The sequence below is a fragment of the Microcebus murinus genome, chromosome 14 (assembly GCF_040939455.1).
Source record: "Microcebus murinus isolate Inina chromosome 14, M.murinus_Inina_mat1.0, whole genome shotgun sequence".
Taxonomy (NCBI): domain Eukaryota; kingdom Metazoa; phylum Chordata; class Mammalia; order Primates; family Cheirogaleidae; genus Microcebus; species Microcebus murinus.
Window position 1 is genome coordinate 47,301,849 of NC_134117.1, and position 13,612 is coordinate 47,315,460.

The 13,612-nt window shown below is 33.8% G+C and overlaps 1 protein-coding gene across 1 annotated transcript in view; it reads left to right on the forward strand.

Annotated features, from left to right (window-relative positions):
• The window catches only part of REEP3 (receptor accessory protein 3), a 101,455-nt gene extending 88,067 nt beyond the window's left edge, over window positions 1–13,388 (forward strand). Inside the window, exons 6-8 of the mRNA XM_012762736.2 lie at window positions 1,731–1,878; window positions 8,997–9,142; window positions 9,833–13,388. Of these exons, the coding sequence (XP_012618190.1) occupies window positions 1,731–1,878; window positions 8,997–9,142; window positions 9,833–9,889 (351 nt within the window). The 3' untranslated portion in view covers window positions 9,890–13,388. The remainder of the gene's footprint in view (window positions 1–1,730; window positions 1,879–8,996; window positions 9,143–9,832) is intronic.
• The last annotated feature ends 224 nt before the right edge of the window (window positions 13,389–13,612 follow it).

Consider the following 13,612-nt stretch of genomic DNA (forward strand, 5'->3'; position numbering starts at 1 on the left):
TACTTGGGAGGGTGAGGCAGCAGGATTGCTTGAGCCAAGGAGTTTGAAGTTGCTGTGAGCTAGGCTGACACCACTGCACTCATTCTAGCCTGGGCAATAAAGTTAGACTCTGTCTCAAAAAAAAAAAAAAAAAAAAAGACTTGCTGAGAGAGGGCACAGAAATGCAAAAGTGGAATAAAGAAAATGACAGTTCTAAGAAAACAAGGCATCTGTTTCACATGAACACTGGTCACTTCCTTGCAGTGTATCTCTGAACTCTTCTTCAACCATCTGTTTAATAAGTAAATGATATCTGATAAAGAGGAAGCAAGTATAATAAATTAACCATGCCAAGAATGTTTTAAATATGTGTGAAATCCAATTATTTTTATTGAGAATATATACGCTTTAATAATTCCTTGTCACAATTGAAAAAATATAGCAATGCTAAGCTCAAATGGGGTATGGAAATGGCATTTGGTTTTGACAAAATATGATATCACTAACCCAAGAGTACTGAACTGTGACTAATGAATCAAGAGCTTTTTCTTCAGTGTAATATACAAGTTAACAATAATGCCTAATTGTCTGCAGCACCTTTGACTTTGAAATTTAGAGAGGAACCATTATGGATGAGTTTCTATGGTAATGTTATAACTAGAGGCAATCACAAATTCCTATGTGTGAAAAGAAGAAATAATAAGTATAGAAAAAACCTTTAGAAGAATATTTTTAATCTAGCTATAAATAAGAAATGAGTCATCTATATGCTATGCACATTTAAAGTGGGTAAATTTAGAAAATATTTTTTTCTCTTTTTACAAAGCTTTATACTTGGGGGGGATGTACTTTATCTGAAAAGTTCAGAAAATGTCTCTTTCAGGGTTATGCAATGATGAAAATCATAGAACTTTCTGCACTGTCCAATACAGTAGCTACTGGCCACCTGTAGCGATTGAATGTTTGAAATGTGACTAGTGCATTAAGGAACTGAATTTTTACTTTTATTTAATTTTAATTTTAATTTAAATACTCACCTGTGCCCAGTGTCTGCCATATTGTTAGGGAAAAAGGACTTAAAATTAGATTGTATAGTAGTAGATATGTCTTGCCAGATAGTAAATTCACAAACTGAGTATCATTTCATATCTAAGATTCTTTAGCTCTTAAATTTTTCTGTCTTGTTCTAGATAAAGCCATTACCAGTCTTGAGTTGGCTTTAAAACAGTGTCTCTTTTGCTTTATAAAGTTGTCCTAAATCACAAGCTTTAAGCCCCAAAGTGCTAGTTTTAGGAGAGAACAAAATTGTGTATGCTGTCTCTGAGGGTAATTTTTATATTTTAAAATTAAATATAATGCTGAAATATTTGGGGTGAAATGTACTGATGTCTACAAGTTGGTTTGGTTTTTAATAATTTTTTTTTTTGAGACAAGAGTGTCTTGCTATCTTGCCCAGGCTGATCTCAAACTCCTGGGCTCAGCCTCCCAAGTAGCTGAGTCACACCACTATGCCCAGCTCTACAACTTATTTTGAAATGCTTAAAAAAAGAAAATGGATTGATGGATGGATAGATGGTAGATATGTGATAAAGCAAATATAGCAAGATGTACACAATATATAAATGTTCATTGTAGAATTCTTTCAACTTTTCTGAAAGTTTCATAACAAAATAGGGATAATTAAATGTAAGCATACTAAATATTTTAAAGTATTTTTTTTTTCTTGAATCTATCACTTCTCTGTTAAACAGAGCCAAGGAGCAATCACTGAGCGCTTAAGAAGTTTCAGTATGCATGATTTAACAGCCATCCAAGGTGATGAGCCAGTGGGACAAAGACCACATCAGCCTCTACCAGAAGGAAAAAGGAAAAGTAAACCAGCCCCCGGTGAATCAGCAGGTGTGCTTTTTGTTTTAATATATGGTTCTTCCATAATTGGGCTTTGGGGTCAAGATAGGTACTAAAATAATACATGGTAACTATCTCAATTTGGATAGAAAAAAATTTACTCTTACGCTTATACTTTTGAATTTTACATTTAACTATAGTTCTTTTTCTCTAAATTTTCTCTAAACCAGATTAGTACTTGGCTTTTGCCAACCCTGGAGATCATCTGGCTAACAGAGTAGCAGTGGCCTCTTGAGCTGCCATGGATTTTTAGAAGCTGTAGGTGTGGTTACCACCACCTCCTCAGCACCAGCACTAGTTCTGACCTGTGATCGATACTCTTTCTGCTCAAACTGTGTACTGACACCTGAGGGGTTTTATAGTTGAACACTCTTTACCATAAGTGCTGTGGACAAATAAGGATATTGACTCACAGATAATAAGTTTTAAGCGGATGATGAAAGATGACTCAGTTTCACAATAGGATCACTCCAGTGGAAAATGTGTCAAAATGCCATATTCTAGTTCAAGAGCTAACTTGCAGGCATATTTTAATATAAATTAGGAGCAGGTCATAGTTAATATATTCTAAGACTTTAATAAACTGTCATGACCTTAGAAACAGACACATAAATGAGACAATTCCTTAATCGTTTTATCACATATGAGAAAGTTTTAATTCAAGGCAAGGCTGAGAACTAAGATCTTCAGAACATTCCTCTTTCATGTGTTAAGTCTGTAAGGTGCAAGGCTATTTGATCTTCTTTTCAAAAAGTAGAAATTTGTTTTTAAGGGAGATTGAAAATCATCCTTTATAATTAAAACCAGTTTGAAAAATGAAATAACAGGCCATCCTTAAAAATGAAAAATAATGAACTTTATTCTATGTTCTCCCAAGAATGAATAACTTTACAAAAAGTAGACTATTATCTCAGAGGTGGTAATCGAGCATTGGCCATTAAGGTATAAACACTTTTAAGAGAGAAGAACCATTGAAGTTTGACCCATCAGCCTTATGAATACATTAATAACATAAAAGTATTTCTTAATATAGGTATTACTTAATATGCATTAAAAATTAGTAGTATATCAATTTTGATTAAGGGGTCTGACATATATTTTTAGCTGATTTAAGCCACATATCTGAGTCCTTTATCAATAGTTTTTTCATAATTATACTTTAGAATTAGTTAAGAATTATACTCCACTTATATAAATGAAAACAAGTTTATATATATGAAAATCTATAACACTATTTTTATGATATTCACCTATTAAATTTAAAATGATATGTATAAGATATTGAGGTGCTATTTAGTTCTTTTGTTAAATTTCAAACCATGAAATTAAAATGTTAGGATTTATAAAAATATGAAGTAATGGCCAGGTACAGTGAGTGGCTCACACCTATAATCCCAGCACTTTGGGAGCTGAGGTGGGCAGATGATTTGAGACCAGCCTAGGTAACACGGCAAGACCCCATCTCTAAAAAAAAATTTTTTAAATTAGCTGGATGTAGTGATGCACGGCTATAGTCCTAGCTACTCAAGAGGCTGAGGCAGGAGGATCACTTGACCCCTGGAGCTGGAGGTTGCAGTGAGCTATTATCACACCACTGCACCCTAGCCTGGGAGATAGAGCGAGACCCTGTCTTAAGAAAAAAAAATGAAGTAAGTGGTAGCAGTATAAGAAAGGTACTTGTTCAGTTATGAAATTAAAATTTTAATATGCATTACTGTGCCTAAGTTCCAAGTTTTCTACAGAGTGGTACATATTCAGAGCATTTCTTCCCTAAAGGAAAAATATAAGCAAAACTTTCTTGACAATATTGTTAACAAAATAGTATGGTTCTAGGACTAGAGCAGGTGAAGAAAAAATAATAATAGTCTAGATAGACAGAAGTCCAGATATACATGGAAATATATCAAGTGAGAAAGATGACCTTTCAAATTATTTATACTAACAGTATAAATAACTGTTAGAAGGTGTTAGAAGGTGGGGTAGAGAATAAAGTTAGACCTTTGCCTTAAATCTTAGATCAAAATGAATTTTTATAAGATAAAGATTTAAATGTAAGAAATTAAACTATATAATAGGAAATCCCTTTATATTCTTAGGATAGATAAACATTTTTTAAGCATGACATCAAAACTGGAAAACATAATGGAAAAGTTCAAGATTTTCTACATAAAAAACAAAATTTCAGACTACCATATAAGGGGGAAAATACACCATAAAGAAGACAAACTACATACTGTTGGAAATATTCACATTATATGTTATAGGGAAGGGGTTCAGATTTTCAACAATCCAGGAACCCTTACAAACCAATTATTATCAATTCTACCAAAGAGTACAACTGACAAGAACTACATGAAAAAGATTTTCACCCTCAGGTAGTCAAAAAATAGTAAATTAAAAGAGTAATAACAGTAATTTTTGCTCACCAGATTGGTAAAAAAAAATTTTTTTAATTAATAGTGCTCTGTGTTAGTAACTATTCCAGTTATCTTTTGCTGCATAACAAACCCCCAGCAAAAAAAAAAACAAAAAAAAAAAACAGTGGCTTAAAACAATCACAGTCATTTATTTTGCTTATGAATCTGGGGGTGATTAGATTCAACAAAGCAGTTCTTGCTCAGGGGTCTCATGCAGCTGGGGTCAGACAGCAGCTGGTGCTGGAGTCATAATCTCAAAGAAGAGCTCACATGTCTGGTGCCAGCTGGGAAGACTCAGACAGCTGGTGTCTAGAATGGTTGGGGCCTCTCAGGTATCTCCCTCTATGGTTTCTCTCCGTGGTCTCTGAGGATAGTTGGAGTTCTTACCTGGCAACTGAAGGCTTCTAGAGCCAGTGTCCCAAGAGAAACTGGCAGAAGTCCTACTGTAGCATCACTTTGGTCAACTTTTTTTGTGGCAATTTGTTAAGGAAGGTACAAAGACCTGTGAGATTTAAGGGAAGGAAAGAAGAATGTCAGAAAATTCGTGGACATGTCTTAAAACCACCACAGCAAGCACTCTTGAGAGGCAAACACTCTTATGTACCTTTTATGAGTTTGAAATGTAATTATCCTTTTAGATGATAATCCCTTTAACTCAGCAAGAAACTTCTAGAAATATGTCATAAGGAAATAATTAGACAAATGTTCAAAGATGTATGTGCAAGAATGTTCATCGCATTGTTTTTAATAGCAAGAATTGAAACAAATCAGATGCCTAAGAGAAATGATTAAGTAAAAAAGCTGGTTTATTAGCTGTGAAAAATAATAATGTCACTGATATGAAAACATATCCAGGTTGTGGAGAAGAAAGCCAGTAACAAAACAGTATGTGTGTTATAGTCCTATACTATAGAGACACAATAAGCAGATGATGAAATGGATTAATATATATAATTTTTTAAATGTATTAATATATATATACAGGAACATCTGGAAGGATATTACTAAAATGTTAACAGTATTAACAGTGTTTAGCTCTGAGTAGTGGGATTTTTAGTGACCTTTAAAAAAATTAATCTTTTACTCTTAAAATCAGAAATAATTCAATAATATTCTTCATTTTGAAAAACAATTAAGATGCTCATTTTTAGGTTTAAGTTAAATATAATGAAAATATTTGACTTGACTCTAGCATCTTCTCTCCTTGATGCAGGGATTGGTTTCATAAATTGCTAAATTAAACTTATCTATTTTATCTCCTAATAAATCCTAAATTTGGCTACTTTCTCTGTCCTCACTCCTTGGACTCTGTCATTTCTGACCTGCTATATATATAGGACAGTAACCTCCCCATTTAGACTCCTAGCTTTTAGTCTCATCCATTTCTTTCTTTCTTTCTTTTTTGTTGTTGTTGCATAATAGATGTACATATTTTGGGGGTACATGTGATAATTTAATACTTTCATATAATTTGAAAAAACAAATCAGTGTACTAGGGATATTTTATTGCCTGAAATATTTGTCTTTTCTTTATGTTAGAACCATTCAAATTCTTCTCTTCTAGCTATTTTGAAATATACGATAGCTTATTATAAACTGTAATCACCCTACAGATCTGTAGGTCTTATTTCTTCCATCAAACCATAAATTTGAACCCATTAATCAACTTCTTTTCATCCAATTCTACCCCCTACCTTTCCTGGCTTCTGGTTACCACCAATCTACTCTCTCTTCATGAGATCCACTTTGTTAGCTCCCACATGAGTGAGAACATGCAATATTTGTCTTTCTGTGCTTGGTTTATGTCATTTAACATAATGACCTCCAATTCCACCATGTTGCTGCAAATGATGGGATTTCATTCTTTTTTATAGCTGAGTAGTATTCCGTGGTATAAATGTACCACGTTTTCTTTATCCATTCATCTGTTGATGGGCACTTAGGTGGATTCCATATTTTGGCTATTGTGAATCTGCAATAAACATAGAGGTACAGATGTCTTTTTGATGTATTGATTTCCTTTCTTTTGGATATATACCCAGTAGCAGTCTCATCCATTTCTGATTCATTCTCCAATGTGCAAGAAGAATCTTTTGCAGAACCCAAATCTAACCATGTTACTCTTCTGCTTACAATACTCTTCTGCCCAGCCCCCACCCTATTGCTCTCTGATGAAGTGCAAACTTGATAGCGTGCAACACTTAACTCCTGGCCTTGTTCTCCCACTCTGTCGTGCTAGCTCTATATAGTCATGAGCCTTTAAGGATTTAGCTTAGCCACCACCTCCTACAAGGTCTTCTCTCATAATCCACCCCCTCAACCCCACCCCCAGGTGGAGTTCGTTCTCTTACTCTATGCTCTCATATCACCTTGTTCTTATCTTCAATTTACAGCATTTATTATGGTACTGTAATGCCCATTAGGGTCTGTTTCCCCTATTGGACTCTAAGTTTTTTGAGGGTAGGGAAAGACAGCTATGTCTTTTTCATCCTTGTATCCCCCACCCTGCCTTATACATAATAGAATTTTTTAAATACTTGTAGAACAATGAATCGATCCATCACTTTTCCTGAAACTGTAATTAGAAAGCTAATAAGATTTTTTTAGCTGAAATTAGAAAAGAAGGGAAGAATAAGTGGTATAACCAGCTTTTGACTGAAATTCCAATTCCTAATGATGCAAAACGAGAGACAATTAAAATAGCAAGGACTATGTTTGTTGAACTGTCATCTTATGCTACATCTATGGCCCTAGACAACTTTTTGATCACGGTTGCATCCTTTTGGACTCTTTCCTTGATTCCTTATTCTGTATTTTACCATATTGGGATCAGGAATATTATATAAGCAGCAGCAATAGAAAAAAAAAATTTAGAAATGACAACCTGACACCTGGTTTATTTTCCTCAATTCTAGAAGAAATACAATTTTTTTAAAATAAAAGTTTGGTAAATTTAAAAAGGAAAAATGAAGAAATTTGAAATCACCTAAAAGCTCACTTCCAGGAGATGTATTAATAGTAGTTCCATTTTTGTGTTTTTCCTTTTTTTTTTTTTTTTTTGTTTCCCTGTTTACATTTGTTTTCCCTACTTAATATTGTGTCCAGAGCATTTCCCCAGTACTAATGACCTGCCTGCTTCCCAACCACACTGGCCTCCGTGCAGTTCTTGCAGGCAATGGGACTGCCCTGGCACCTCTGCAAGTGCCGTCTCTTCAACCCAAAGCACACTTCCTTGGACCACTGCTGGAAAACAAAGGATCTTGGCCTAACTAATAACTGATTCTGTTTCCAAATACTTTCTAATTTTTAGCCTAGAAGTCCAGCAGCATAAAATTACACTAGCCCAATATACAGTTAAAGGTGTTTATGTTATTATGAGAGTAAGAAGCTTTTTAACAACTCTTTGTGGTTTGCTTAGTGAGCCTCAAATTATTCATGTTCTGGAGACTAACAAAACTTTCAGTATATTTTTCTTCACATGCAAGGAATCCATCCCTTGCCTCCTCCTGAGCCTGGACACCCTTCTATTTTTTTCTCACTTGAAGATTTCTTAAATCCTTATCGTTATTATGCTTCTTATCATTGTTAAAGGACAACGAGTAACTTCAAGGGGCCTTAGCCTTGGGCCCCTGTCCTGCTCCCACTCCTGGATCCTCAGGCAGTGCTTCACAAATTGTGGGCCCCAACAGGTAATTAGCATTACCTGGGAACTTTTTAGAAATGCAGATTCTCAGCCCCACCCTAAGCCTGCTGAGTCAGAAACTCTGGGGGTGCCCAGAGAACTGTGTATTAACAAGTTCTCCAGATAACTCTAATATGTGCTGAAGTTTGAGAACCTCTGATCCAGGAGTTCTGGTACCTGAGTCCCAGCCTCAGGATCCACTATGACTTCCTGACAGTAACCATAGTATGTCTTTATAGCTACACATAACAGCCTGTTAGCACACCCTCATGATCTCTCCCTGACCTGCCTGATGCTGGCTATTTTCTTTGCCTAAAATCTGTCATCGTAGCCTGTGGTGCTTTCTATCACGGCAGCCTGTCTGGCTGGCTTCTATCTGAGCAGCTGCAACAGAGTTGGTCTGACATCCCCATCCCTGCCCCCAGTGGACTTATCTTGGCCAAAGTGATAGCCCCTTTGGGTAATTCCTTGACTCCTTAAGTTAACCCTACAATTCCCAGTCTTGACTGAAGATATGTGACACATCTCTTAATTCCTAATTTAAAGAAAAGGTACAAATGACAGGCTGAAATGTACAAATGACAGACTAAAACACACAAATGCTCAGGTTGTTTAGAATTCATGAAAAGGAGAAAGGGTGGGAAGAGACTTTTTGCTATTATATCTATTTATATTCTCCAATTTTTGAGTAAGATGAAAGAAATTATTTATACCTACTCAAAAATAATTATTTTTAATTATTCTGAAAAAGGCATAGTAAAAATAAAAGTAGTATATAAAAGAAAACTTCCTGGAAGAAGTGAGTTATGAACTTCGTCTAGAACAGCACAAGGAGCAAAGATTAATGATAAAGAGGAGGGAGCATATTCCAGAGGAGAAAGGGACAGGGGTAACCAGGCAATCCATGAGAGGGTGCGATCCATGCAGAGAACTGCAGGCAGGCAGGGTCTAGAGCCAATACTGACTGGAGTCCCTTTACCAAAACCTGCTGTTTTTGACAATGTGTTTAGGTTATGGAATTGCACTGAAAGATGGAGATGAGAAAACAGATGAAGAAGCGGATGGGCCATTTTCAGATGACGAGATGGTGACACACAAAGGGCTTCGAAGGTCGCAAAGCATGAAATCTGTGAAAACCATCAAAGGCCGCAAAGAGGTTAGTCCAGTGTAGACTTGTTTTCCTAATGATTAGTATTAAGGGACTTCCCTGCTGTGTGATCCTTTAGGGCATTAATGATCCATAAATGAAGGATTAGAATGATAGAGCAGTAGTCATATTGAAAGTTCTTTATTCAAATCAGATGTGTTAGGGTCGCAGGAAATTTTGAAAATGGTAAATTCCTAGTCTTCCACTCTAAGTAGAAAATGGTGTTCCCACATAGCATGTCACATGGTGATCATGAATACCCATTGCCAGCCCTGTGCATAAACAAGAAACGCAACTAACAAAATTAACTGGATAGTTTTGCTTTCAGTCAGCCCTACATGAAGATTAAGTAATAAAAAATTATGTCATATTATATTGTCTTTGTGCCCAGCAAGCAGTGGATTACAGTGAATGACCTCAGATCATTATGATCAATGTTCATTGCCATTATACTAAGTAAAATATAAATAAAAAAATTAATGATTTTATTTGTTATTAGTAATAATAATCATCTGCAACTTATATCCAACATAGCACCAACTACATAAATTTTATGTCTCATACACACAGTGTATAATTATTAGGATAATTGAATTTTTATGTCAGAAAGTCTTTAAAAATTTCTATAATCATGAACAGTGAAATCCTATCTAATTTTAAAAAGTAATCATCTAATTCTTAATACATTTCTCTCTTCAGGTGCGGTATGGGTCATTAAAATATAAAGTGAAGAAGAGACCACAAGTGTACTTTTAGTCATCTACACTTCACAAATCCCAAGACAAATTTTGTGACTACATTGACTTCATTTTCTGACATGATATATTTGGGATTTACACATTAAAATAATTCTTTAAATTATGGCAGTGATAGGATCTACTTTCATGAATTTAAATCATTTTTATTTCTTTACCAATTTCTTCTAAATATTGACTGTGAAAGGTAGTTATGCAAGGTATGTTAATATATATATCAGATCATGGTATCTGTTTTCAAATTCATCAATAACATTGAGTGCCTGAGAAATAAGATGAAACTCAAACCCACAGTATACTTGAAAAGAGTGTTTTTATGGTTCAGGATAAATCAGTCTTTGTGGTGTTGTATTTACCTCCATTTATGTCATAGCTATCACATGAGGAGAGTAATTAAATAGGCCTCTGATCCGGCAGTGATATAACAAGGACATAATGAAGAGAACAAAGTTTGTTTTACATATGCTTTAAGTTTTTACTTTTAGAATACTTTCCAGTTTTTCCACCATCAACTGAAAGTTTTTGAAACAAATATTTGAAAAGCAGGTATCCACATAGCACTTTTATTCCTGACTAGTTTTGCACACTTGAAAATTGTTTACTTATTTTACAACTGTATATTTAAGTTTTACTGACACTACATTGTTGTTTGTCATTTTCTGACATGTCAAATTTATGCTTTGAATTATATCATCTCTTTTCCTGTGGGTTTCATTTATTAAATTCCTTGGATTTTAGTAATATAAAAATATAGCTAATTGGACAGTTTTTAACTAGTTTTAATTATCTTAACAAAAAAGAAGTTATTTTAAGCATTAACCAGTTTTCCAGATTTAGCTGTGTAAAGTAGTTGAAGTTAGCCTGTTTTTGTCAACACTGGTTACATTTTCAGCCATTAGCTTTTATAAAATACATGTCAGAGACCAATGTAGCACTTAGGTCCCTTCTAATTCATAAAATTATTCAACAGTCAATCCATTCACAAGCTTGGCTTTGACATGTGCTGCTGATTTATAAATCTGGCATTGACTAAGATCATTTGAATCGCTTCTGGCTGAGATAGTTTCCTGGTCCTATGCAAAATACAGACATCATTAATCCTACATATAAGAAGCTATTAGAAAAATATCATTTTTTTAATCAAAAAGATTTTGAGTTACTGAACTCTGAGACTGTTTTAGCTTTCACTGATAACTATGCATTATGAACCCCAAGTCAATATATTTTTGGTGATGGCTTTAGTGATCAGTAATCAAATTTGTACTTATTATGTTTGTTCTGATCATTTACTTGACTGCTCTACTTTTTTCTCCAAAAGAAAAAACAGTGAGAGAGATTTGGGAGATCTTTGACCTTTCTGCCTTTTAAGAAATGAAGCCAGCTGGTAATGTTAATTCAGGGCCTCTTCAGAGTATCAGTGCAGAACAGAATGTTTACTCAGGAGTACCTTGTTATAATTCATACATTGTCTCCTGATACTAGCCTTAAAATATTTTCTAGATTATTTCACACTCTGGATATATAGCACCAAGTAAAAATTCATTTGGTTTTTTTTTTTTCTCCTAGTGTTTAACTCTACAAATAACTCTATGTACTTTACCTTGACTAATTTTTAGCCTCTTGGTTTCTAGAAGGACTCTTTAATTTCTATTCAAAATTGCTATGAATTCTAATTGTCAATTCTTGGAAGAGAGTTTTATTTATATTGCCTGGTACTACTCAATATAAATGCTGCACCATGCTTGTCTTTCCTACACAAAGGCAATGTCATCTCAAATTGCCTACAAAGATCATTTAAGTGACTGTGTATCAAGAACATTATCTGAGAGGGTTGAATTACACCATTTTATTTTTTTCAAGTCTAATCTCAGTATTAAACCTATTCCTTAGTAAACTCATATGCTGTTTTTAGTTGTAGGAATTTTTTTTTCCCTTTATGCTTTTAGAATCAAAATGCTTCATCCAAGAAGACACCACCAGCCTCAAAGAAGTAGTGCAAATCCTTCTGTTTAATTATACTCCTTCTCATTCACAGTGCTTCCTCTGATATATTCCTTCTGTTACATCCTTTTTACATCCTTGATATCATTTTGTCCTTCTATCATTTCTTTTTTTTTTTTTTTTTTTTTTTTTATTTTTTTTTTTCACTCACTCACTCACTCACTCACTCACTCACTCACCCTCACCTTCCCTTCTATCATTTCTTTTCTCTCCTTTTATATTTTTAAAATTTTGGTTCTTTTCCCTTACATGTGTTTTAGCATGCCCTTTTCTTTGAACCTGGTCTAATAAGCTTATACATTTTTGTTTATGATGGAGCAGGCCTTTTTTTTTTGTTTATTTCTCCGATTTTAAGCCTACTGGCTTTAAAAGAGGTAAATTTATCTATAGACCACAGTGCCTTGACTTTTCCCCGGGCACACATAGGGCACTGCATTAGATGCACAAACCTATTTAGGGCACTTTTTTGGTAGCTGTTCAAGTTTATTCAGAAATTGTAGCTGGTGTTTTATTTTACTATACATTCATTCAGTTTTTTCATTAATATGTATCTATTTCCAGAGTTTGTTTAGGAGTAAGAATTAATCTATTCTTTAGTTTACCATATTTTTTTGGTATAAAAAGAACCCAGAAATACGCCTTATTGCTAAGTAATTAATTATGTAAATCTATCTAGGTCCTGCATAAGATCCCCTTCACATATTTCACTATATGTATGTGTATTTGGCTAAAAAATTATACTGCCAGCATTACTAATTATAAATACTTGACTACACTGATTGATAGAACAAAATTATTAAAGTGTTTTCAGGGATCTTAGTCCATATGTCACCACCAAAGATTTCTACAGTGTTATAAAGTATGTAAATATTCCAAAATTCTGTAAAACATTGGTTAGATAAATGTTTTCTCTCTCTATTTTTTTTTTTTTTTTGGAATAACACAATCTGTGCTTTCCGAAAATGCTTGAAATTTTATGTTAAAAAATACATAATGCTATCTTATATTAAATTGAATAATTTGTATTTTTAATTGTAATGAACTAAATTTTCATTGGATTTATCTTTATCAGGAAAATGAAAGAATTAGTATGTATTTAAAAGCAATTTTCTGTGTTTTCTCCTCTGTAGATTGATTGATCTGTGAAGCAATTTGGTAAATTTTGAGATCGTTGTTATTGTGGTATGCAGTGTCTATCTTAGTAAACATCATTTAAGATTAAAGCTTTCTGAAAGTATAGCTGTTTCCCCTAAATGTTTTTAAGACTTAATATTGTAGTAGTATTCTGCAGATTTAATGTACATTAACTTTTTTAAACAATGACCATGACTTCATATTCTGTCTTTTAACAGCTTTTAAACCTATGTACTTTAGTAGTTAAAAGAAAACAATTTTGCAACATCTTTGTAAAGGCTATCTTTAAACCCAGTATGTGGGTAATTTTACAAGTGTGTTTTTGAAAACTTTAATATAAAATAAACTAATTTTATTAATGGCAATTTGTGTGTTTTTTAGTCAGAGTACATACGTTGGATTCCATGAATTGATATTATTTCTTACTATGTCTTGATTAAATAGTGAACAATAGGTGCACACACTTAAGATTATAAATCACAGATCAAATTATAAAAATCATCTACATTCTGGAATGGTCATCCATAGAACTATGAAAGAAATACTGAGTTGTTAAATTTGGATGTTAGAAAGGGAAGCTAGGAAAACC